The sequence below is a fragment of the Carcharodon carcharias genome (assembly GCF_017639515.1).
Source record: "Carcharodon carcharias isolate sCarCar2 chromosome 36 unlocalized genomic scaffold, sCarCar2.pri SUPER_36_unloc_1, whole genome shotgun sequence".
NCBI classification, from domain to species: domain Eukaryota; kingdom Metazoa; phylum Chordata; class Chondrichthyes; order Lamniformes; family Lamnidae; genus Carcharodon; species Carcharodon carcharias.
The window spans coordinates 556,916-581,532 of NW_024470726.1; the positions used below are offsets into that span (position 1 = coordinate 556,916).

Genomic DNA, 24,617 nt, shown 5'->3' on the forward strand with positions numbered 1-24,617 from the left:
TCTGACAGGGCAGCACTCGCTCATTACTGGCACAGAGTATCAACTGGGATTATGGGCTCAAGGGAGGGTGAAAAAAGTTAAAACATTTATGTTGGGTTTCTAAGTTGAACTGTAAAAGCCCAGATGTATAAGATTTCGCACCTTTCAAACGTAGGTTGCTTTTGGAGAGGCCATTTTGAGCTGCACAAGGCTGGGATGAAGTGGTTGCGGTGGTACCAATTTTAAACACTGATAGAGTAAATAAGTGCAGTGTTAGCAGGACTCTTCAAAAATGGCCAGAGGCCACAGATTTATCACAGTAAAACCAATCCTGAATTAGCTCAAGAACTCCTCAGTGCGTGGAGGGAGCACACTGCTGAAGTCAGAGCACGCACACACACACACACACACACACACACACACACACACACAGGAGAGACATCTCACAAGCATCACAGCAAATTGGCTCAAGCATCTATATGACAATTTTGCACTGCAGGATTAACATTTGTGATGTTTATTACTCCCAAGTTTATCAAGAATCCTTAATTCCATTGACACATTAGAAATTCTCAAACACTGAGACAGTATTAGAGCATTTTAATATTGACATGCAGCTCCTTCTGACTCAGTGCATTCTTAAAAAGTGAGAAATGCTCTCAATAACAAAATAATGCTTCTTTTAAAAACAAAAGCACAACTTACTTTAATTTCTTTAAATATACTTGCTGGTAGCAAAGGAAGAACTGTACAGACAGTAACCCAGGAAATGTACACATGTTCCCCGCAAATTGAGTATTTAACTTACAGAAAGAAGGGAGAGAATTTCTGGTTCAAAACAACCTCCCATTGTCTGCTTATAAAGAGAGAGACTTTTTTTTATCTGCCTGGGTTTTTGACAGCTCTGGGCACTGAATTTCAAGGGGCTGCTGGGTCACGACAATCACTAGAGCGGCCACAAGGCTACTCTGGTCAGAATGGTCACCTGAAAATAGTGTTAAATTGCCTAATGGGGTAGAAAAGGAATCTTCCAGGTCACCTCCCCCCCCCCCCCACCCAGGACATTATATTACTCTGGATGGGGGCGGGGGGAGTGCATGTCTTGTGATTTTTAGGGTTTCAGAACTTGTGTGGAACAGGCTAGATGGACCAGTGGGTCTTTCCCACTCTCTCTATTTTTCACTGTGTTTGAGAGATCGTTATTCAGGTGAGAAATTTGACATTTTCAAAAACAAAAAGTCAAATAAACGTTTATATATTTTTTAAAAATACAGACAATGGGGATTACTCTGAATAAAAGCTCTTCCCCCTAGGCTTTCCAAAAAAAAACATATACAAAAAATATAAATGGCTTTTCACCTTTTTTCCTGAGCCCATCATTTTTTTAAATTCTTCATGGGATGTGGCCAAGTCCATCGTTTGTTGCCCATCCCTAACTGCCCTTGAATGAGTGGCTTGCTAGGCTATTTCAGAGGGCAGCTAAGGATCAACCACACTGCTGTGATACTGGAGTCACATACAGACCAGACCAGGTAATGATGGCAGATTTCCTTCTCTAAAGGAACATTAGTGTACCAGATGGGTTTTTACCACAATCGATGATAGTTGTCATAGTCACGATTACTGAGACTAGCTTTCAATTCCAGATTTACTAATTGAATTTAAATTCCACCAGCTGCCGTGGTGGGACTCTGGTGTCCCCAGAGCCTTGGTCTGAGCCTCTGGATTACTCATTCAGTGACATTACCATTGCTCCACTGGCTCCCCAAATCTTAATACGGTTTCTTTCAGTAAGGGATGGGGGCGGAATGATGCAGGGCTCCAAATGCTCTGCAGCTGCTATTGCTGTTAACTCTACTACCATGATCAGACAATGGGCGGAATTTACCAGTCCCTCCCGCCGGTGGGATGTTCCAGTCCCAGCAAAGTCAATGGACTTTTGAATGCCTCACTGCATTATCCAGCCCCATTCCCCCACCGCGATGGGGCCATAAAATTCCACCTGCGATGGAACATCCTCTGGGGCAATATAACATGTCTTCTCTCCCTGCCTCTGCCCAGAGATCGAATGTTTCCCACCCACTGGCCAGACACATCCCTCTGCCATATGCTAACAGGTAGCAGGCACTCAAACCCCTGACCCAGTTTGTTTGGGGTGTAGCGCTGTTAAGCATTAGATTACTAGGCCACCCGAGTCTCGAGATTGGAGTTTCTCGTTAAACTATAATGATTAATTGTTCAAATCCTGGAAGAAAGGGAGACAAAACAACTTTAGCAATAAATGTAAAGCATATATTATTTTGGATATTGATTTAACTTTTCTTTTTTAATAAAAAGAATCTCACACTGCGTGAAACCTGTCCCTTGACTTGCGAACAGACTTAATGTAAACCCTCTCCCTCCTCCAATATAAGTTACAGCAAAATGTCGCCAGAGTTAACAGATCACAATTCTTGAATATGTAATCTTCTGGTTTTAGTCCAAAATTAGATTGTCTCTCCTTGCCCTGCCTGTCAAAATAAACCATTTGCAAGACCATGAGATAGACACAGGAAGGGCGTTCAGTCTATGCAAGTGAGCATAGCAAAGAACACTTCACGTTACTCCTATCACAGCATCCCCACTACCTTAACCCCGAAGCACATCCCCACAAATTGACTGTTTGTAAATAGATCCTTGGCAATTGATAATGTTCAGTGAATGTCACAAGTTGTCAGCGCCACCTCGTTTCCCGTTCTCCCCCACTTCCCTCCTCCCCCGGCTACTACAATGCTTCTAATGCTTGCTCAGTCCACAATGGGAAATCTTGTGTTGGAAAGAGGCCACCAAAGTTTGGTCATAAAACATGAAAGTGTGAAACTCTCTTGATTTCCTGCTCTATACACTCCCATTGGCACTGCCAACTCTCTTGAGCCGTGTTGCCATTCTTTACGACCCACTTTGCACTGAGATTCATCAAGACGGGCATCATGGCAAGAGTTTAATTCCGTCCCCACCTACTACAAATGAACACTTCTCTGAGCAGGAATGTCCGAGGTGGTGATCAGAAGTAGAAACCTAGGCCAGTTTTAAATTTTGTCTCCTTCGACGCATGACAACCATGACGGAGCAACTAAGTCCCAGCAGGCACTGGGATTTGACGCCATGACCTCTGATCCCGTATCATTGAGTCATTAAGCTGTCAAAATGTTGATGCACAATTTTTTTTTTTTAAAAGAAAACACTGTATGCTGTTGTTACGATAACGGTGGATGAAAATTTGCTTCGAATCGGAACAGACTCTGCAACACTGGTCCTGAAAATCTCTCTTCTCTTTGACATTATGCTCACCCCGGTTTACTTGCATTCACCATTCAGAAAATGTCTCGTCCACATTAGATAGAAAGCAATCCAGTAGAATTCCATGCACACACAAACACACACACACAAATAATAGACTTCTACGATGATTCTGAATTTCCATTTAACTCTTCATCCAGCCTGTTTAGAGGGAAAAAGAAGAGGTGTAAGTGATAAAGAAAATTCAAGGCCACTGTAGCTTGCCTCTCTGGTGCTCTGACTAACTCCAACTACATGTAAGATCTTCAACTGACCCAGTAAAACTTTTATTAGTTCTGACTAAAGATTATTCCAAACATTTATCATCACCTGTTGAGTAGAGTTTTTAAATCAGAGCTCTACTTCACACCAATTTAACAACAATGTGCATTTATATAGAATCTCTAACCTAATAAAGCATCCCGAAATGCTTTACCAGAGCATTATTGAACAAAATTCAACCCTGAGCCACAAAGAAATATCAGGAGAGGGCTTCATCAAAGAGGGTGGTTTTAAGGAGCATCATAAAGGAGGAGAGAGAGAGACAGACAGGCAGACAGAGAGGTTTAGGGAGGAAATTCCAGAGCTTAGGGCCCCAGGCACATGAAGGCACAGCCACCAATGGTGGAGCGATGGAAATCGGGGAATGCTGAAGAGGCCTGAATTGGAGGAGCACAGAGATCTCAGAGAGTTGTAGGAGGTTGCATGGATAGGGAGGGGTGTAGGGGCTGCAGGCAGTTGGAGAGATAGGGAGGGTTATGGGACTGAGGGAGTTAACAGAGATAGGGAGGGGTGCAGGGGTTGCAGGCAGTTGGAGATAGGGAGGGTTATGGGACTGAGGGGGTTAACAGAGATAGGGAGGGGTGTAGGGGCTGCAGGCAGTTGGAGAGATAGGGAGGGTTGTAGGGGCTGGGGGAGGTAATAGAGATAGGGAGGGAGTGAGGGGGGATTTGAAACCAAGGATAAGAATTTTAAAAATTGAGGCAATGCTGGACTGGAAGCTGACTTTGACTGGCAAGTCCAGGGGGTGATGATAAATAGGACTTGGTGTGAGAGTTATGGTTTGGACAGCAGAGCTTTACATGAGCTCAAGTTTAAATAGGACAGAAAATAGGAGGCTAGCGAGAAGATAATTAGAACAGCCAAGTCTAGAGGTGACAAAGTCCTGTTTATCTCATTAGCATAATATATTTAATACTCTGATTATACTTTATCTACGCCTCATTGTGATCCCTCTCTTTTCCCTGTAGATTGTAGAACTCAATTTTCTCTATTATTTCCTCTTTGCCCTTTATACTTTGGATCGGTGTTATTGCTCTGACCTTCATCCTCTCCTGTGCACATAGAATTATAGAAAGCGACTGCAGGAGGTGGCCATTTGGCACATCATTTTGGTGCCATCAAAAAAAAGAGCTATTCAACCTAATCCCACTCTCCAAATCTCGGTGCATAGCCCTGTAGGCTCCGGCACTTCAAATGTGTATCCAAGCACTTTTTAAATGTGTTGAGGGGTTCTGCCTCTATCACCTTTTACAGGGAACGGAGGTTTGGACCCCCACCAGGTGAAAAGAACTCCTTCCACCACTTACTTGACGTTTGTGTGCCCCCTAGTTATTGACTTCTCTGTTCAGGGAAATAGGTGCTTCCTATTCACTCTGTCGAGGCCCTCCTCAGAATTTTAAATGTTTCATTTAAATGTCCCCTCAGCTTTCTCTGTTCATGAAAAGAAAAACAAGCCCAGCCTGTCCAATCTTTCCTCATCGCTAAAATTCTCCAGTCCCAGCACATCCTCGTAAATCTCTGTTCCCTCACTAGTGTGCTCACGTCCTTCCGAAAGTGTACAGACCAGAGCTGTACGCAGTACTCTTGCTGTGGCCCTACTATGTAGTGGAGAATATAAATGGAAACTTTTTTTTTTGTGAAAACTGCAGTTCCGTTTTGCATGGAAGGGAGGTTTGCCCTCCTGCCTGTGATCCTTTTACTTGAGGGATTCTCATGTTGACATTCATTTTCCTAATCTACATTTGTGTCCAATTTGCTCCCTTCCCTCTCGAAGGAATGTGCAGTGGCACCAAACAGCGGCTGCTGCCTGGCTCGTTACCTTGGGAGTCACCTCGCGAGCTGTAACAGCAGGCTGTGTTTAGTTGTGGAGGACTTACAGCCAAACTCAGTGCCGTCCCCGCACTTTGCGAGGACATCCCATTACAGTCAAGAACGAGGATCCTTCATTGTTCTCCCCACTGACCCATGAACACTGAAGTCAAATGTAGCGGCTCGGTCACTGCCCCGATCGAAAGCAGTCAGCACAGGACCACAACTGTACCTGCAGCCTTCTGTACAGCTCACTGCCACAGCATGGTGTTTACCAGCCTTTGGAGAGCTTCTCACCTGGTCCTTGCTTTCCCCACCAACCCCACCCCCAAGACAACACTAGCCTAGTGATTCTGGAACTAGACTGGCAACCCATAGATCATGAATACGAATTCTGCCTTGATATGCTGGCACCAAAAACCCTACCAGACTGATGTAAAAACCCAATTGGTTCACGGATGTCCTTCAGAGAGGGGAACCCCACACCCCTTTGGTCTACACCTGACTGCAGTTCCACATTGTGTGGTTAACACACTGCGGTCAGGGCATTCGGAGAGATAGGTCCTTTCCCAGTGCTGCCCGTATCCTGAGAACAAAGCTCATGCACAAATACAGTTCCCCCAGTCACCATCCAGTACTTCATCCAGGTGCCTACAGATCATGGGTGGGCAGAAACTAGAGGTTGCCAGGACGTTCCATCGCAGTTGAAGCCAATCCGATTTTCACACAAGGATTAATGGAAGGTAATCAGGAATGGGAACCTGATTGATATTAAACCTTTGCAATGAACTGGTGTCAAAGCTGAATACCTAGACAAGCCCAGCACCAACTCAGGGATCGAACCTGGGACCGTCTGCAGAATGTGCGGCTCAGTGCAGGCATCTTGGGTGGGTGGCTGTGAGTCTGGAGCAGATCGCTGCCCGAATCCCGACACATTCTGAACAATAATTATCGTTAAAAATCTGGGTAGAAGGAGCTTGCACCTATCCACACAAACACAGACGTGCGCACGCACTCCTCTCACAGACTAGCATTTCACACAGAAGAATTCGAAGCAGGAGTTGGCCATTTGGCCCCTCAAACCTGCTCTGCCATTCGAAAAGATCACAGCTAATCGGATTTTGGTTCAAATCCACTTTTCTGCCTTCACTTAGCCTCTTAGGGAAGAGAATTCCACAGACTAATGACACTCAGAGAAAAATATTCTCCATTTATCAGTCTTAAATGGGAGACCCCTAATTTTTAACCTGAAAATTGTAAATCCTACACATTTGGGGTAGGATTCAAACCCAGAGTTTCTGACTCAGAGGCAGGGGTGCTACCCACTACCACAAGGCCTACTGCACCTGGTATTCCCAGGTAGTGTCCCATCGAAGTAGTAACCAGGCCCAAGTCTGCTTAGCCTCCAAGATCAGGCATTTTCATTCATACTATGGCCATAGATGAATCAATCATTTTTAAAAATTCTTTCATGGGAAGTAGGTGTCACTAGCCAGGCCCACATTTATTGCTCATCCCTCATTGCCTTTGAGAAGGTGGTGATGAGCTGCCTTCTTGAACTGCTGCAGTTCATGTGGTGTAGGTACATCCACAGTGCTGTTAGGGTGGTAGTTCCAAGATTTTGACCCAGCGATAGTGAAGGAACAGCCAATACATTTCCAAGTCAGGATGGTGTGCGGATTGGAGGTGGTGGTGTTCCCATGTATCTGCTGCCCTTGTCCTTCTAGGTGGTGGAGGTCATGGAAGGTGCTGTCGAAGGAGCCTTGGTGAGTTGCTGCAGTGCATCTGGGAGATGGTACACATACTGCTGCTACTGTGCACAGGTGGTTGAGAGAGTGAATGTTTGTGGATGGGGTGCTAATCAAGCGGGCTGCTTTGTCCTGAATGGTGTTGATCTTCTTAAGTGTTGTTGGAGCTGCACTCATCCAGACAAGTGGAGAGTATTCCATCACACTCCTAACTTGTACCTGGTAGATGGTGAACAGGCTTGGGGGAGTCAGGAGGTGAGTTACTCTCTGCAGAATTCCCAGCCTCTGACCTGCTCTTGTAGCCACAGTACTTACATGGCTGGTCCAGTTCAGTATTTGGTCAATGGTAACCCCCCAGGATGTTGATGTGGGGAATTCAGCTATGGTAATGTCATTAAATGTCAAGGGGAGATGGTTAGATTCTCTCTTGTTGGAGATGGCCATTGCCTGTCACTTGTGTGGTGTGAATGTTACTTGCCACTTGTCAGCTCAAGCCTGGATATTGTCCAGATCTTGCTGCATTTGGACATGGACTGCTTCAGTATCTGAGTCGTCGTGAATGGTGCTGAACATTGTGCAATCATCAGCAAACATCCCCACTTCTGACTTTATGATGGAAGGAAGGTCATTGATGAAGCAGCTAAGATGGTTAGGCCTAGGATATTACGCTGAGGAACTCCTGTAGTGACACCCTGGAACTGAGATTATTGACCTCCACAACCATCTTCCTTTGTGCTAGGCATGACTCCAAACAGCTGAGATTTCTCCCTGATTCCCATTGACTCCAGTTTTGCTCGAGCTCCTTGATGCCACACTATCAAATGCTGCATTGATGTCAAGGGCATTCACTCTCACCTCACCTCAGGAGCTCAGTTCTTTTGTCCATGTTTGGACCAAGGCTGCAATAAGGTCAGGAGCTGAGTGGCCTTGGTGGAACCTAAACTGAGCGTCAGTAAGCAGGTTATTGTTGAGTAAGTGCCTTTTGATAGCACTGTCGACAACACTTTTCCTTACTTTGCCAATGATTGAGAGTATACTGATGGGGTGGTAATTGGCAGTGTTGGATTTGTCCTGCTTTTTGTGGACAGGATATACCTGGGCAGTTTTCCACATAGCCAGGTTGATGCCAGTGTTGTAGCTGTACTGGAAAAGCTTGGCTAGGAGCAGGGCAATTTCTGGAGCACAGTACTGTTGATGGAATGTTATCAGGGCCCATAGCCTTTGCAGTATCCAGTGCCTTCAGCTGTTTCTTGACATCACGTGGAGTGAATTGAATTGGCTGAAGACTGCCATCTGTGATGCTGGGGACCTCCGGGATAGGCTGAGATGGATTTTCCGCTCGACACTTCCGGCTGATGATTGTTGCAAAAGCTTCAATCTTGTCCTTTGCACTGATATGCTGGGCTCCTCCATCATTGAGGATGGGGATACTTGTGTAGCCTCCCCCTCCTGTTAGTTGTTTAATTGTCCACTACCATTCACAACAGCAGAGTTTAGATCTGATCCGTTGGTTGTTGGATCGCTTAGCTCTGTTTATCACGTGCTGCTTTCACTGGTTGGCATGCATGTAGTACTGTATTGTAGCTTCACCAGGTTGACACCTCATTTTTTTAGGTATGCCTGGTGCTGCTCCTGCACTCTTCATTAAAACAGAGTTTACCCCCGGCTCGATGGTAACAGTAGAGTAGGGGATATGCTGGGCCATGAGGTTACAGATTGTGGTTGTACACAATTCTGCTGCTGCTGATGACCCACAGCGCCTCATAGATGCCCAGTCTTGAGTTGTAAGGTCTATTTGAAACCTATTCCATTTAGCATGGTGGTGGTACCACACAACACGATGAAGGGTATCCTCAATGTGAAGATGGGACTTTGTCTCCACAAGGACTGTGCGGTGGTCACTCCTACCAATATCGTCATGGACAGATGCGACAGGTAGATTGGTAAGGACAAGGTCAAGTAGGTTTTTCCCTCTTGTTGGTTCGACACCTGCTGCAGACCCAGTCTAGCAGCTGTGTCCTTTTGGACTCAGCCAGTGGTGCTACCAAGCCCCTCTTGGCAATGGACACCGAAGTCCCCCATCCCACCCAGAGTACATTCTGTGCTGTGGGTGTGGAGTCACATGTAGGCTGGATGAGGTAACAGCAGCAAATTTCCTTCCCTAAAGGGCATGAGTGAACCGGATGGGTTTTCGCCACAATCGATGATAGTTTCATGGTCACCAATTACTGATTTTACTATTCCTCCAGTTACCATGGTGGGATTTGAACCCATATTCCCATGTTAGTTTGGATCTCTGGATTACTAGCGCAGTGACACTACCCACTGTGCTACCATCTCCCCTTAAGCAACAGCAACAGATTCACTGTTGGAAAATTTCTAGGTTTGATTTGTGCTGTCAGAGCTAAGCTAACACCACATTCGTGCTATTCAAAGGACCTTGCCCTCTGATGTTGCCCAGTGCTTTCAGAGTAAACATTAAAAGAAATAAGAAATATAATTGTAAAAATGAAATGGAATTGCAATCTCAGCCATACTTACTCTTTAACGCATTGTGGAATATGTACATGTTGCATGGGAATTATTTGTGAAAGCTCCTGAAGACTATTTACAAACCGGACTTTCCTACTGAATTTTGAACTGCAGGAGGAAAGAAAAAGCAGCACATTAGCATCCTGCAGCAGTCAGTTAAATAACAAAAACGTGGTCTGTCGTAATCGAGATATCTCAGTTTTAAACAATAGCCCTGAAGTTACTTCCTCCTGAAAGGAACAGGGTGGGGGAGGGGAGAGCACAGAGAGCAGGGGAGGGATGTGGAGGGGGGAGAGCGTGGTGGGGGGGGGGGGGGTGGCATTGCAAGGGGGAGAGTGGAGGACGGTGCAGGGGGGAGAGTGGGGGGTGCAAGGGGGGAGAGCGGGAGGGGGAAGGTGGAGGGGGAGAGCGGTGGGGTGGGGGGGGGGGGTGCGGTGGGTGGGTGAAGGATAAACAAAAGGAAAAAGAGAGAGAGAAAAAAGGAACAAATTAAAATTTTGTGGCACTGTTTAGGATCTCAGGTAGCCCCAAAACTACTTTACTGCCAATGAAGTCACTGTTGTAGTGTAGGAAAAAGGAGCCAACATGCACACAGCAAGCTCCCAAAAACAGCAATGGGGTAGGGACCTGATCATCTGTTTTCAGTGAAGTTGACTGAAGGCTAAACAGCACCCAGGACACTGGGGAGAAGTCCCTTGCCTTCCTTTAAATAGTGCCTTGGGATCTTCTGAGTCTAGCCGATGGGGCAGACAGGGTCCCTGGTTTAATCTGAAAAATGATACTTCCGACAGTGCAGTGCTCCCTTCTGGCTGAGTGTCGGCTCTTCCTCGAACGGCACTTGTTGCCATATTAGTAATCAATTTTCCATCTTAGGTCGATAGATTCTTGTTAACTAAAGGTTTCGAAGGATATGGGGCGTAGGCAGCTATGTAGAGTTACACTGCACATTAGCTATGATCTCATTAAATGGTGGCACAGGCTTGAGGGTTACATGAGCTCCTTCTATTCCTATATGATAGGTAGGTGACCATTAAGAAAGGAAGGACGGAGTGGTGGAGGAGGGGGGCAGGTGTTAAAAAGAATGTCATACCTTATAAAAGGCCGGGTAATTGCTAATATCACCTTAATGAACCACGACGGATGGACCACAATGAGAGATTTCAAGTTTTTCCTTAACCTATTGGTGGGGTGGGGGAAAGAAAATAAGTTGTGATCAACTGAACTTTACAAGACAATTATGCTTTGAAATAGGCCTGTTAATTAATGTTTGATTTTAGGTGATTTTAGTTTTGTTACAGTAAGAGTCTCAGTGAAATCTTGTCCTTTGATTCTTTTCCACCGGTTGCTATGAAACTCACCTCCTTCTTGAAGAAGTTTTTAAAAAAAATTCATTTATGGGATGTGGGCATCACTAGCTAGGCCAGCATTTATTGCCCATCCCCAATTGCCCCTTGGGAAGGTAGTGGTGAGCCACCTTCTTAAAGCGCTGCAGTCCATGTGGTGTAGGTACACCCATAGTGCTGTTAGGGAGGGAGTTCCAGGATTTTGACCCAGCGACAGTGAAGAAACGGCCGATATATTTCCAAGTCAGGATGGTGAGTGGCTTGGAGGGGAACTTCCAGTTGGTGGTATCTTAGCCTCTGACCTGCTCTTGTGGCCGCAGTATTTATATGGCTAGTCCAGTTCAATTTCTGGCCAATGGAAACTCCCTAGGATGTTGATAGTGGGGGATTCAGTAATGGTAATGCCATTGCATGCCAAAGGGGCAATGGTTGGATTCTCTCTTGTTGGAGATGGTCATTGCCTGGCACTTTGTGGCGTGAATGTTACTTGCCACTTGTCAGTCCATTTGGACATGGGCTGCTTCAGTATCTGAGGAGTCGCGAATGGTGCTGAACATTGTGCAGTCTCTCGTGAACATCCCCACTTCTGACCTTATGATGGAAGGAAGGTCATTGATGGAGCAGCTGAAGATGGTTGGGCCGAGGACATTACCCTGAGGAACTCCTGCAGTGATGTCCTGGAACTGAGATGATTGACCTCCAACAACCACAACTATCTTCCCTTGCATTCGGTGTGACTCCAACCAGAGTTTTTTTGCCTTGATTCCCATTGACTCCAGTTTTGCCAGAGCTCCTTGATGCCACACTTAGTCAAATGCGGCCTTGATATCAAGGGCTGTCATTGTCACTTTGCTACGATCCCCATAGAGACCATCGTTTTTAAAAGCAATAATTAAGGAAAAATCTGCCTATCCATAGTCACTAGATGAAACTATCACATGCTTATTCATAAAAACTGTTGTCTAAAAGTCTCATCATTTCATTCGTTCCCAAAGTGTCAAGCTGTAACTCCTCACTACCCTCTGCAAGCCATCCCATCTGCAATTTTTGAAGGCCTAGCCTTGGTGCCGCCCAGTCACCACTTCTCAATTCACAGGCCCAGGTTCCTGACCCAGATTCCTCAACAAGAAGTCACTGACTCCATTGCTCTGCTGGCCATAGCCTGGGACCAAACCAGACTGTCACGGTCACCTTTCACCCCAAGATGAGCTCCCGACTGCAGAGCCACACCATCACTAAGATGGCCTGTTTCCACGACCATTTCCAACTCCACGCCTACCTCAGCTCCTTCGCTGCGGAAACCCTCATTCTTGCCTCTGTTAGGTCAAGACTGACTGTTGGGATTATCCTATGGGGAGAAATTGAGTAGATGGTGTCTGGCATGGAAAGGATTAATATCGGACAGGGAAACAGTACTGCCCATAGTCTGATGTAAAGAGATACATGACCTGAGACTAGAGTCATTTGTGAACTGGACAGAGACCTGTGTAGAAGCCAGCATGGAGTTAGCTCATAGCTAGGACTCTATCCTGTATACATGCACATAGTTATGTGTTATCAATGAACTAATGTTCAATCATACAAGACTCCCAACCTCTTTGTGAGACCTACTGAACATACGACACATGGGGTCTAAGCTACCTAGAATTTAGAAGGGTGAGTGGTGCTCTAACTGAAACATAAACGCAAACTTGAAGGCATACTTAAAGAACTCCATCTAGCCACTGACAAGGCTGTTTCCCTTGGCTGAGGAGTCTTGGACTAGGAGCCACATGGTCTCAGATTAAGGTGGCCAGCCATTTTAGACTGAGATGAAGAGAAATTTGGAGGTCTGGAGAGAGTCAATAGGGAGAAACTGTTCCCGTTCACAAAAAGATCGAGAACGAGAGGGCATAGATTTAAGGTGATTTGCAAAAGAAGCAACAACGATATGAAAAATATCATTTTCGCACAGTTAATGCTTGGAATGTGCTGCCTGAGAGTGTGATGGAGGCATCCGAAAGGGAATTAGTCTGTTATCTGAAAAGGAAAAATGAGCAGGGTTACGGGGAGAAGGCAGGGGAATGGTACTAAGTGAGTTGCTCATGTGGAGAGCCAGTGCAGACACGATGGGCCAAATGGCCTCCTTCTGCACCGTGACAATTCTGTGAAATTTCTTCACTCAGAGGGTTCTGAATCTTTGGAATTCTCTTCCCCAGAGAACTGCAGATGCTCGGCTGTCAAGTATATTCAAGACAAGAGATTGATAGATTATTGGGTGGAATGAAAGGGTGTGAAGATAACTTGGGAAGGTGGAGAAAAGGCAAAAGATCAGCCATGATCTTATGAATGGTGGAGCAGGCTCGATGGGCCGAATGGTCTCCTCCTGCTCCTCTTTCTAACACTTTTAAATGAATAAAGCCAACGCCACTTCTCCGAAACAGTCAACAAAACAAGAACAACCCATCCCATGTCCCTACCTTCCCTTTGTGCTGATGCACTAATGATTCATTCTAATGAACATAAGATTTAGGAGTAGGCCTTTTGAGTCTGCTCCACCATCGATAAGGTCATGGCTTATCTGATTGTGGTCCCAACACCACTTTTCTGTCTACCTCACCTTGACATCCTCATCTATCAAAAATCTGTCTAATTTAGCCTTGAACAAATTCAATGACCCTGCCTCCCCTGCTCTCTGGTGAAGAGACTTCTACAGACTAACAACACTCAGAGAAATAATTTCTCCTCATTTCTGTTTTAAAAGGGAGACCCCTTATTTTTAAAATCTGTCCCCTGGTTCTAGTCTCCCCACAAGAGGAAACATCCTCCCAGCATCTGCCCTATCATGTCCCCTCAGGGAGCCCTCATTCTTCCAAACTCTGACAGCTTTGACCCAACCTGTTCAACCTTTGTTCATAAGATAAGGTGGCAGGGCATGTTGAGAGAGCAATTAACAAGGCATATAGTATCTTAGGCTTTATTAATAGGGACATTGAGTACAAGAGTAAGGAGGTCATGTTGAACTTGCATAAGACACTGGTTAGGCCTCATCTGGAGTACTGCGCACAGTTCTGGGCACCATACTTGAGGAAGGATGTGAAGGCATTGGAGAAAGTAGAGGAGATTCACAAGAATGATTCCCGGGATGAAAAACTGTAGCTATGATGATAGATTGGAAAGGTTGGGATTGTTTTCCTTGGAGAAAAGGCAGCTGAGAGGAGACTTGATAGAGGTATCTGAGATCCTGAGGGGCATGGACAGGGTAAATAGGGAGAAACTGTTCCCACTCAAGAGATCAAAAACTACGGGGCACAAATTCAAAATAATTGGCATTAGGAGTAAATATGACGTGAGGAAAAATTTTTCACCCAGAAGGCGGTTGGAGTCTGGAACAAACTTCCTGAAAGGGTGATGGAGGAAGGTTCGATTGAGGTACTCAAAAGGGAATTGGATTTCTATCTGAAGAGAGAGCATTTGCAAAGCCAGGGGGATAAGGCAGGGGAGTGGGACTAGGTGGAATGCTCTTTCAGAGAGCCAGTGCAGGCTCAATGGGCTGAATGGCCTCCTGCACTGTAAAGATACTGTGAGGATAAGCCCCTCATCTCAGGAATGAGACAAGAGAACCTACTTTGAGCTCCTTCAATTGGAATTACATCCTCTTTCAAATAAGGAGACCAGGACTGCACATAGTACTCCAGATGTGATCTCACCAAGGCCCTGTACAGCTTCAGCAAAAACTTCCCTACTTTTATATTCCATTCCCCTTGCTATACACACCAACATTCCGTTCGCCTTCCTAATCACTTGCTGCACCTGCATACTAACTTTTTTTGAGATTCACGTTCCAGGACACCCAGATCCCGCTACACCGCAGTCTCTCTCCATTTAGATAGTGTACTGTTTTCCTATCCTTCCTGCCAAAGTGGGCAAGTTCACACTTTCCCACATTAGACTCCACGTGCCAAATTTTTGCTCACTCGCTTAACCTATCTATATATCTCTCTGTGGACTCTCCACTTCCACTTCCTATCTTGGTGTCATCGGCAAATTTAGATTTTTTAATAAAAAACTCACATTCGCTTTCGGTCCTTAATTCATTCAAACTGTGAGAAGCTTACCTCCGGTCAATGGTCTGGTAACACTGCTTCAGCCAACTGATTGATGGCACCCTGTTGCGGGTTGTGGCACCATTTAAATACAAAATAATATAATTTTCAGCCACCAACAGTTCCAGGGTTCCAATAACATACCTGTGGGGGACAGAACACTGCAGTTAGCTTTCAAAGTAATCTTTATATTTAAGTGAGGTAAGGGACATCGGTGCTGGAAACGAGTGATTTTTCCCCCATTTTTGTCAACCATCAAACATACAAATTAGGAGCAAGAGCCCCTCGAGCCTGCTCCGCCATTCAGTAAGATCATGGCTGACCTGATCGTAACCTCAGCTCCACATTCCCGCCCAAACCTTTCACCCCCTTCCCTATCAAGAGACTATCAAGCTCTGCCTTAAAAATATACACAGGGGAGGGGGTGGCGTAGTGATATTGTCGTTGGACTAGTAATCCAGAGACCCAGGATAATGCTCTGGGGGCCTGAATTTGAATCCCACCATGGCAGATGGTGGAATTTGAATTCAATAAAAACCTGGAATTAAAAAAGTCTAATGATGTCCGTGAAATCATTGTCGATTGTTTTAAAAGCCCACCTGGCTCACTAATGTCCCTTAGGGAACGAAATCTGCTGTCCTGACCTGGTCTGGCCTACATGTAACTCCAGACCCACAGCAATGTGGTTGACTCTTAGATGCCCTCTGAACAAGGGCAATTAGGGATGGGCAATAAAGGCTGTCCCAGCCAGCGATGCTCACATCCCTTGAATGAATTTTAAAAATTCAAAGACTGTTTCCACTACCTTTTGAGGAAGAGAGTTCCAAAGACTCACCACCCTCTGAGAAAAAAAAAACTCTCCTAATCTCGGTCTTAAATGGGCGTCCCCTTATTTTCAAACGGTGACCCTGTTAACCTATTTAACACTTACAGATCACTCAAGTTAAGAGTCCCTCTAACTCCAGACCAGCAGTTACTTTAACACATACCATAGCAGGATATGCCTGGAGTATAGAAAGTGATCTGATTAAGATATTTAAGATGAAATAGGAAGGATGTGATTGCACTGGAGGGGATGCAGAGGAGATTCACCAGGATGTTGCCTGGGATGAAACATTTAAGTTAGGAAGAGAGGTTGGATAGACTTGGGTTGTTTTTGTTGGAGCAGAGAAGACTGAGGGGCGACCTGATCGAGGTGTACAAGATTATGAGGGGCATGGACAGGGTGGATAGGGAGCAGCTGTTCCCCTTAGTTGAAGGGTCAGTCACAAGGGGGCATAAATTCAAAGTGAGGGGCAGGAGGTTTATGGGGGATGTGAGGAAAAACTTTTTTACCCAGAGGGTGGTGAGGGTCTGGAATGCGCTACCTGGGAGGGTGGTGGAGGCGGGTTGCCTCACATCCTTTAAAAAGTACCTGGATGAGCACTTGGCACGTCATAACGTTCAAGGCTATGGGCCAAGTGCTGGTAAATGGGACTAGGTAGGTAGGTCAGCTGTTTCTCATGTGTTGTTGCAGACTTGATGGGCCGAAGGGCCTCGTCTGCACTGTGATTTTGTGATTAAAAGACTTGATGGTGTTAGAAAAGGAGAAACAGTTTCACAGAATCATAGAAAGTTTACGGCACAGAAAGAGGCCACTTGGCCCATCGTGTCTGCGCCAGCTGAAAAATGAGCCAACCAGCCTAATCCCACTTTTCAGCATTTGATTCGTAGGTCTGCAGGTTATGGCACTTGAGGTACATATCCAGTCACCTTTTAAATGAGTTGAGGGTTTCTGCCTCTACTGCCCTTTCAGGCAATGGGTTCCAGAGCCCTACACAACCCTCTGGGTGAAAACGTCTTTCCTCATTTCCTCTCTAATCTTTCTACCAGTCACTTTAAATCTATGCCCCCTAATCACTGACCTCTTCCATCCACTCTATCCAGGCCCCCTCACAATTTTGTACATCTCAATCAAATATCCCCCCCCTCCGCCTCCTCTGTTCCAAGGAGAACAACCCCAGCCAATCCAATCTTTCCTCATAGCTGCATTCTTCCAGTCCTGCCAACATCCTTGTCAGTCTCCTCAAGAGCACAATCTGAGCACAAAATCCAGGCCGACACTCCCAGTGCAGAACTGAGGGCGTGCCGCACTGTTGAAGCTGCTGTCTTTTGGAGAGAAGACTGAGGGGTGACCTGATCGAGGTGTACAAGATTATGAGGGGGCATGGACAGGGTGGAAAGGGAGCAGCTGTTCCCCTTAGTTGAAGGGTCAGTCACAACGGGGCATAAGTTCAAGGTGAGGGGCAGGAGGTTTGGGGGGGGGGGGGGATGTGAGGAAAACGTTTTTTACCCAATCTGCCATCTCAGTTGGAAGCCAAAAGATCTCAAGGCCCACTACTGAGAGAAGAGCAGGGGAGTTCTTCCACTATTATGGCCAAGGCTTATTCTCCAACCAACATCACTGAAAAAATGAGGATACCCTGTCGTTAGCATATTCCTGCTTATGAGAGCTTGCTGTGTGCAAATCGGCTGCCGTGTTTACTATATTACAACAAGACTGCATTTCAAAAATGCTTCACTGGCTTTTGGAAGGTCCAGAAAAGGTGCTTTTTCGATCTTTCTATCGTTGAATAACTTACAGCAAATAATGGCGACTGAGGAAACTAAATGGAAGGTGACCCACCTAATTGAACACAAGTTGGGACCTTAAGGTCCTCTACAAGTGAAAAACGTCAAATTTGCTAAAGCTACGCAGTTAATCGGTTTAACATCACATCGAAGGCAAGTAATCAAAACCGTAGAGGAGGAATATAAAGGCTTCTAATGATCAGGGTATAAGATTCTGGTCACTACCTAAACAGATTTTCCATCACATTCTCGTAGTCAGGTTGACTGCTCTCAGGCAAATAGCAGGAGGAAAACACAATGATTGCAGTTAAATTCTCACCAAAGCAACCTGGTAAAGAGAGAGAGAGAGAGATTACTCATCAGGTCAGATTTATCACCTTTCCCCACCTCTCCCCACATGTGACCAAACTTAGTACAATCACCGGTTAGGCATGAGGTGAATGGCTTTGGAGAGGCTACAGAGGAAGCCGTTACCAGTGACGAGGAAAGACTGAAGAAGGGAGGATTGTTCTCCTTGGAGCAGAGAAGGTTAAGTGGTGCCCCAGTGGGTGGCTTTCAAGAACGGGAAGAGTTTTGATAAGAGAAGGCGGGGAACATACTCCCTCCGCCGAGTTGGTCGATAGCCAGAGGTCACAGACTCAAAATCGTCAGCAAAACTGTTAAATCACCAAAACCTGCTCAAAAGCACTGAGTGGTCATCGAGCGAAGACAAAGATCAGGCTGTATTGCCTTCAGCAGTCAAATAGCTTGCCAACTGTCGACTCTCGGTGAGTGGCTAGTAACCGGAGAAGTGCATGCCAGAACGAACCAACAACTTTAGGAGCGCAAGAGGAGGAGGAGAACATAAGAACTAGGAGCAGGAGTAGGCCACTATCTTATTGGATGGCAGAGGAGACTCAAAGGGCTGAATGGCCTACTTCCGCTCCTAAGTCCTACGTTCCAATGTCTGCGCTGATTCTCTGAGGGAACAGTTCACCTCGTGCCATTCACCCCACCTTCTCACCATTGCCCTGCACCTTTCTCCCTTTTCAGATAACGATGCAATCCCCTCCGGACCGTCTGAATTACTAGACCTGGAACACAACCACTGTGCTACTGTTGCCAATTGATAAATCAGTTTAATCGGTCTAGGTGTATTTTTTTCTCTTAAGATTAAAGGAAATAAGTTAATCCGAACTCAAACCAGGAGCCTCACCTCCGTGAGAAATAACTGCCTTGTATGGATCCACAACAGCCATGTCCACCCGATATTCCTGCTCCCCGATGTGGAAGACCCTCCACAGTTTGCCGTCTTCCGTCTCTTCATCTGTTACGTGTCCCTGGAAACTTTCCGTATCTGATAACGAACGATACACCCGCGGCAGATCATCTGGCCAGATTGAGTTGGAGAGAAAAAAAAGAAAACAGCATTTAGCCTCTCGAATGATACAACGTATGGATACCAAATACATTTTTCGATAATTTGAACAAAAATAAATCACTTCTCCTTCCCCTCCCTTCTCATTCTTTACTCCGTCACTACAACCATTTTAAATGCTAGCATGGCCAGGGAAATCCCTGCTCTGATGAGTCAATTGGACTCGAAACGTTAACTTTAGTATTGCTGAAAAAAAGACACAGTCTATCGAAGATTTTCGTCTTACACTCATCAGGACAGCGACACAAGACTACCCCAAATCTCAAAGGGAACAACAATTCATACCGCATGAGAAGAGAGTGTTGAATGGTTAGCAAGTGGACTCCGATCTGCAGAGGTGTTGCCATGGGAATGCAGCAGTTAAATGTTCCATGCTGCATTCTCCATGGCAACACCTTCACCAATCAGAGTCCACCTGCCAACCAATCAGCACTCTCTTCTCATGCAGTATAAATAGTGGTTCCCTTTACTGTTCGCATTTCTTGCGAACTGTCCTGATGAGTGCAAGATGAGAAGCTTTGACAGCATGTCTCCTTTTTCAGCAATGTTAACTCTGTTTCTCTCTCTACAGATGCTGCCAGGCTTGCTGAGTTTTTCAGCACTTGTTTTATTTCAGGGAAGTCTCCATCGCACTGGGCAGGGCTGGTTCTCCAAGTCTGAGCTCCCAGTCTGAGCTTAGTCTGGTCTCAGTTTCTGCTGTACTCCTGATTTGGCCCCTTGATGCCTGCTGCTCTCCAAGACCCACCTCCCCAACTCCCAGACAAAGAAGCTAAAGGCCATTTTCTATTTTAAATGGTGGTAGTGCGGGGGAGTGGAAATGCAGTCGTTACCAGGGGGAAGAGAATTTGAATTGTATTTTTTTTTCCTCTCAGCGAATTTGAGAAGAATACAGAATCATTTTTCAATTCACGGAGGAATGAATCACTCAAATATATCTCAAATGGGAAGAATCAAAGTTAATTTCAAGTTTAACAAACATCAGTCAGATGTGACAGGGAGTAATCAGCTGGTGGAGTGGGAGTTGCTTCTACGATGTGTGAAAGAATGCTTTTGATTGGTCAGTGTGTGGTTGATACACGCAAAATAAATGCTTTTGATTGGCTGTGCATGCAAGAAATCACCGCAGGCGCACTGTAAATAAACAGAAATCGGGTCATAATCAACACATCCACACAAAGCTCGTTGTCGGCTTACCCATGGCTTGACAAATGGTGTGGGGCAGAACGCAGCAGCTCGTTTATCCATCCATCTCGCCGTTTTTGCTTCCCCACCTCCCCCTCCGCGCCCCTACGACACTTTCCTGAACCATCTCTGCTTTGTGTCCTGTTTTACTTTAAATACCAAGCTTCGATTGCGCAGTGCCGGCTGCTAACCAGTCAGCACTAAGATGGGTCTGCGCGCGTGCTCTACCTACTGAGAAAGACAAACGTGTGAATTAGGAGCTGGAGTAGGGCCACTCAGCCCCTCGAGCCTGCTCTGCCATTCAATAAGATCATGGCTGATCTGATTGTCACTTCCTGCCTACCCCCAATAACATTCCACCTTCTCGTTTATCAAGAATTTATCTAGCTCTGCCTTAAAAATATTCAAAGTCTCTGCTTTTGAGGAAGAGAGTGCCAAAAGCTCATGACCCTCAAGAAAAAATTTCACTTCAGCTCCGTCTTAAATGGGTGACACCTTATTTTTCAAACAGTGATCACTAGTTCTTGATTCTCCTACAGGATGAAACGTCCTCTCCATATTCACTTTGTCAAGACCCCTCAGGACCTTAAATGTTTCAATCAAGTCACTTCTTACTCTTCTAAACTCCAGCGGATACAAGCCCAACCTGTCCAACCTTTCCTCACAAGACAACCCACCCAATGTAGATATTAGTCTGGTAAACTTTCTCTGAACTGCTTCCAATGCATTTACATCTTTCCTTAAATAAGGAGACCAGTACTGCACACAGTACTGTAAGCAGTGCCTTTTATGTCCTCAGGAGCACTCCCCAGCCAATAAGATATGTGATTTTGAAGCGTATTCATTGTTGTAATACAGGAAACTCGGCCGCCGACGCGCGCACAGCAAGTTCCCACAAACACAAAACAAACTACTGTAGTCCATTTGAGTGATGACAGTTGAGGGCATAAATATTAGTCAGGCTCAAGTCTGGACGATGATAGTTGTTTGGATTTTGGCAAGATGTGAATCGGGAGGACAAATTTTGTGACAGAATTGGGAAGCTGGAACTAGCAGACCCAGGTGAAGAATAAGGGGTCTCTCCCACTTAAGATGGAGATGAGGGGAAATTTTCTCTCTCAACGTGTGGCTAGTCTGTGGAACTTTCTTCTCCAGAGAGCACTGGAGGTTGGGTCATTGAATATATTCAAGGCTGAGTTAGACAGGTTTTTGATAGACAATGGAGTCCAGTGGTGTTTGGTGGGGGGGGGGGGGGTGGTGGAGAGCAGGGGCTGCAGACAGGAAAGGTGCAGTTGAGACACATCCAGATCAGCCATGATCTTATTGACAGGCAGAGCAGGCTCGAGGGGCTGAATGACCTACTCATGCTCCCAAGTCCTATGTTCTTATACAATGTGAAATTTAAAACGCAATTACTTTTCACCCAGCACTCATTTTACTGCTTGGCTAATCACAAATTATAACAGCCAATGAAGTATCTTTAAAAATAGCTTCTAACACTTTCCCTATGGCAGATGTTAGGCTAACTAGCCTATAGTTTCCTGCAGTGAAGTCTCTGTTGTAATGTGGGAAACAAAGCAGCCAATTTTCACACAGCAAGCTCCCACAAACAGCAATGTGATAATGACCCAGATCATCTGTTTTCAGTGATGTTGGTTGAGGGATAAATATTGGCCCCAGGACACGGGGAGTACAACGCCCCTGTCCCCTGCTCTTTTTCCAATAGTGGCCATGGGATCTTTTACATCCACCCGAGGGCAGGTAGGGGCCTTGATTTAATGCCTCATCCTAAAATACTGCACCTCAGTTCTGGCACCAGGGACTGGTAACCTGAATTATCAGCCCCAATTTCTGGAATAGGACTTGAACCCAAACTTTTTGACGTGGGCGGGCGAGAGACACCGGGCGGGAGACACCAGGCGAACATACGAACTAGGAGCAGAAGTAGGCCGCTTGACCCCTTGAGCCTGCTCCGCCTTTCAATAAGATCATCGCTGATCTGAATGTAAACTCTTCCTGCCTACCCCTGAGAACCTTTCACCCTCTTGTTAATTAAAGATCTATCTAGCTCTGCCTTAAAAATATTCAAAGACTCTGCTACTACCATCTTTTGAGGAAGAGAGCTCCAAAGAAGCACAACCCTCAGAGAAAAAATTTTGCATCTCTGTCTTAAGTGAGCGACCCCTTATTTTTAAACAGTGACTCCTAGTTCTGGATTCTCCCACAAGAGAAAACATCCTCTCTACATCTGCCTTGTCAAGACCCTTCAGAATCTTAAAGGTTTCAATCAAGTCACCTCTTACTCTTCTAAATTCCAGTGGAAACAAGACTAACCTGTCCAACCTTTCCTCATAAGACAACCCGCCTATTCCCGGTATTAGTCTAGTAAACTTTCTCTGAACTGCCTCTAATGCATTTACATCTTTCTTTAAATAAGGAGACCAATACTGTACACAATACTCCAGATGTGGTCTCACCAATGCCCTGTACAACTGAAGCATAACCTCCCTACTTTTTTAATCAATTCCCCTCACAATAAATGATAACATTCTATTAGCTTTCCTAATGAATTGCTGTATCTGCAGATTAACCTTTTGTGATTCATGCACTAGGACACCCAGATCCCTCTAAATCTCAGAGCTCTGCAATCTCTCACCATTTAGATTATAAGTTTCTTTTTTATTCTTCCTGCCAAAATGAATGATTTCACATTTGCCCACATTATACACCATTTGCCAGAACTTTGCCCACTCACTTAACCTATCTATGTCACTTTGTAGCCTCCTCTTCACAATTTACTTTCCTCCCTATCTTTGTGTCGTCAGCAAAATTAGCAACCATTCCTTCGGTCCCTTCATCCAAATAATTTACATAAATCGTAAAAAGTTGAGGCCCCAGCACTGACCCCTGTGGCACACCACTCGTCACATTCTGCCAGCCAGAGAAAGAAGCATTTATGCCAGTTCTGCTTGCTGTTAGCTAGTTAATCTTCTAACCAGGCCAATGATGTTACTCCCTACATCAGAAGCTTTAATTTTCTGTAATAACCTTTGATGTGGCATTTTATCAAACACCTTCTGAAAATCTAAGTACAGTACATCCACCTGTTCCCCTTTATCCACAGCACATGGCTCCTTTAAAGAACTCCAATTAATTGGTTAAATGCGATTTCCCTTTTACAAAGCCATGTTGACTCTGCCTGATTGCCTTGAATTTTTCTAAGTGCCCTGCTATAACATCTTTAATAATAGCTTCTAATGTTTTCCCTATGACAGATGTTAGGCTAATTGGCCTATAGTTTCCTACATTCTGTCTCCCTCCCTTTTTAAATAATGAACAACCTTCAATGGAGCCGTCACCTCATTTGGAAAAGTGCCAAAACATAGACGGTTCAGACTCCAAGAGGAGACAAAGAAAACATTGTGCTGTATCTGGGGCTGAAAGTACAGGAAGTGTGGCTGATGGAAGTGCTACTGTGACCCAATGTGCACATTTGTCACCTGAGAGAGCAGCTAATACATCCAAATAAAGGAGTTACTTTTGCTGTTTTCCAATCTAATGAAACCTTCCCTGAATCTAGGGAAGTTTGGAAAATTAAAACCAGTGCATCAACTATCTCACTAGCCACTCCTTTCAAGGCCTTAGGGTGAAGTTCATCCGGACCTGGGGATTTGTCAGCCCGCAGCCCCAACAATTTGTTCAATACCACTTCCCTGGTGATTGTAATTTTCCTGAGTTCTTCCCTCCCTTCAATTTCCTGATTTAGAGCTATTTCCAGGATGTTACTTGTGTCCTCTATAGTGAAGACTGAAGCAAAATACCTGTTTAATTCATCCATCATCTCCCTACTTTCCATTATCAATTCCCCAGATGCACTTTCTATAGGACCAACGCTCACTTTGTTAACTTTTTTTATTTAAATATCTATAGAAACTCTTACTATCCATCTTTATATATCTAGCTAGCTTTCTCTCATACTCTAATTTTTCCCTCCTTATTAATCTTTTTGTCATTCTTTGCTGTTCTTTATAGCCTTTCCAATCTTCTGACCTGCCACCCATCTTTGTGTAATTATATGCTTTTTCTTTAAGTTTGATATTATCTTTAACTTTTTTAGTTAACCACGGATGGTGGGCCCTCCCTCCCCTTGGAACTTTTCTCTCTCATTGGAATGTATATATTCTATGTATTCTGAAATATCCCTTTCAATCCCCTTTAAACTGAACTTCTATTGACATATCCCTTAACTTCATTTGCCAGATCACTTTAGCTAGCTCTGCTTTCATGACCTCATAAATAACCTTACTTAGAT

The 24,617-nt window shown here is 45.1% G+C and overlaps 1 protein-coding gene across 4 annotated transcripts in view; it reads right to left on the bottom strand.

The window, feature by feature from the left end:
* Positions 1-2,286: 2,286 nt before the first annotated feature.
* bnipl (BCL2 interacting protein like) overlaps positions 2,287-24,617 on the bottom strand; it is a 70,366-nt gene continuing 48,035 nt past the window's right edge. For all 4 annotated transcript variants that reach the window (XM_041181615.1, XM_041181614.1, XM_041181617.1 and 1 more), the window contains exons 5-10: positions 18,902-19,075; positions 17,932-18,034; positions 15,109-15,240; positions 10,759-10,845; positions 9,678-9,776; positions 2,287-3,459 (exon numbers count right to left, since the gene is read on the bottom strand). In XM_041181615.1, the coding sequence (XP_041037549.1) occupies positions 3,420-3,459; positions 9,678-9,776; positions 10,759-10,845; positions 15,109-15,240; positions 17,932-18,034; positions 18,902-19,075 (635 nt within the window). In that variant the 3' untranslated portion in view covers positions 2,287-3,419. The remainder of the gene's footprint in view (positions 3,460-9,677; positions 9,777-10,758; positions 10,846-15,108; positions 15,241-17,931; positions 18,035-18,901; positions 19,076-24,617) is intronic.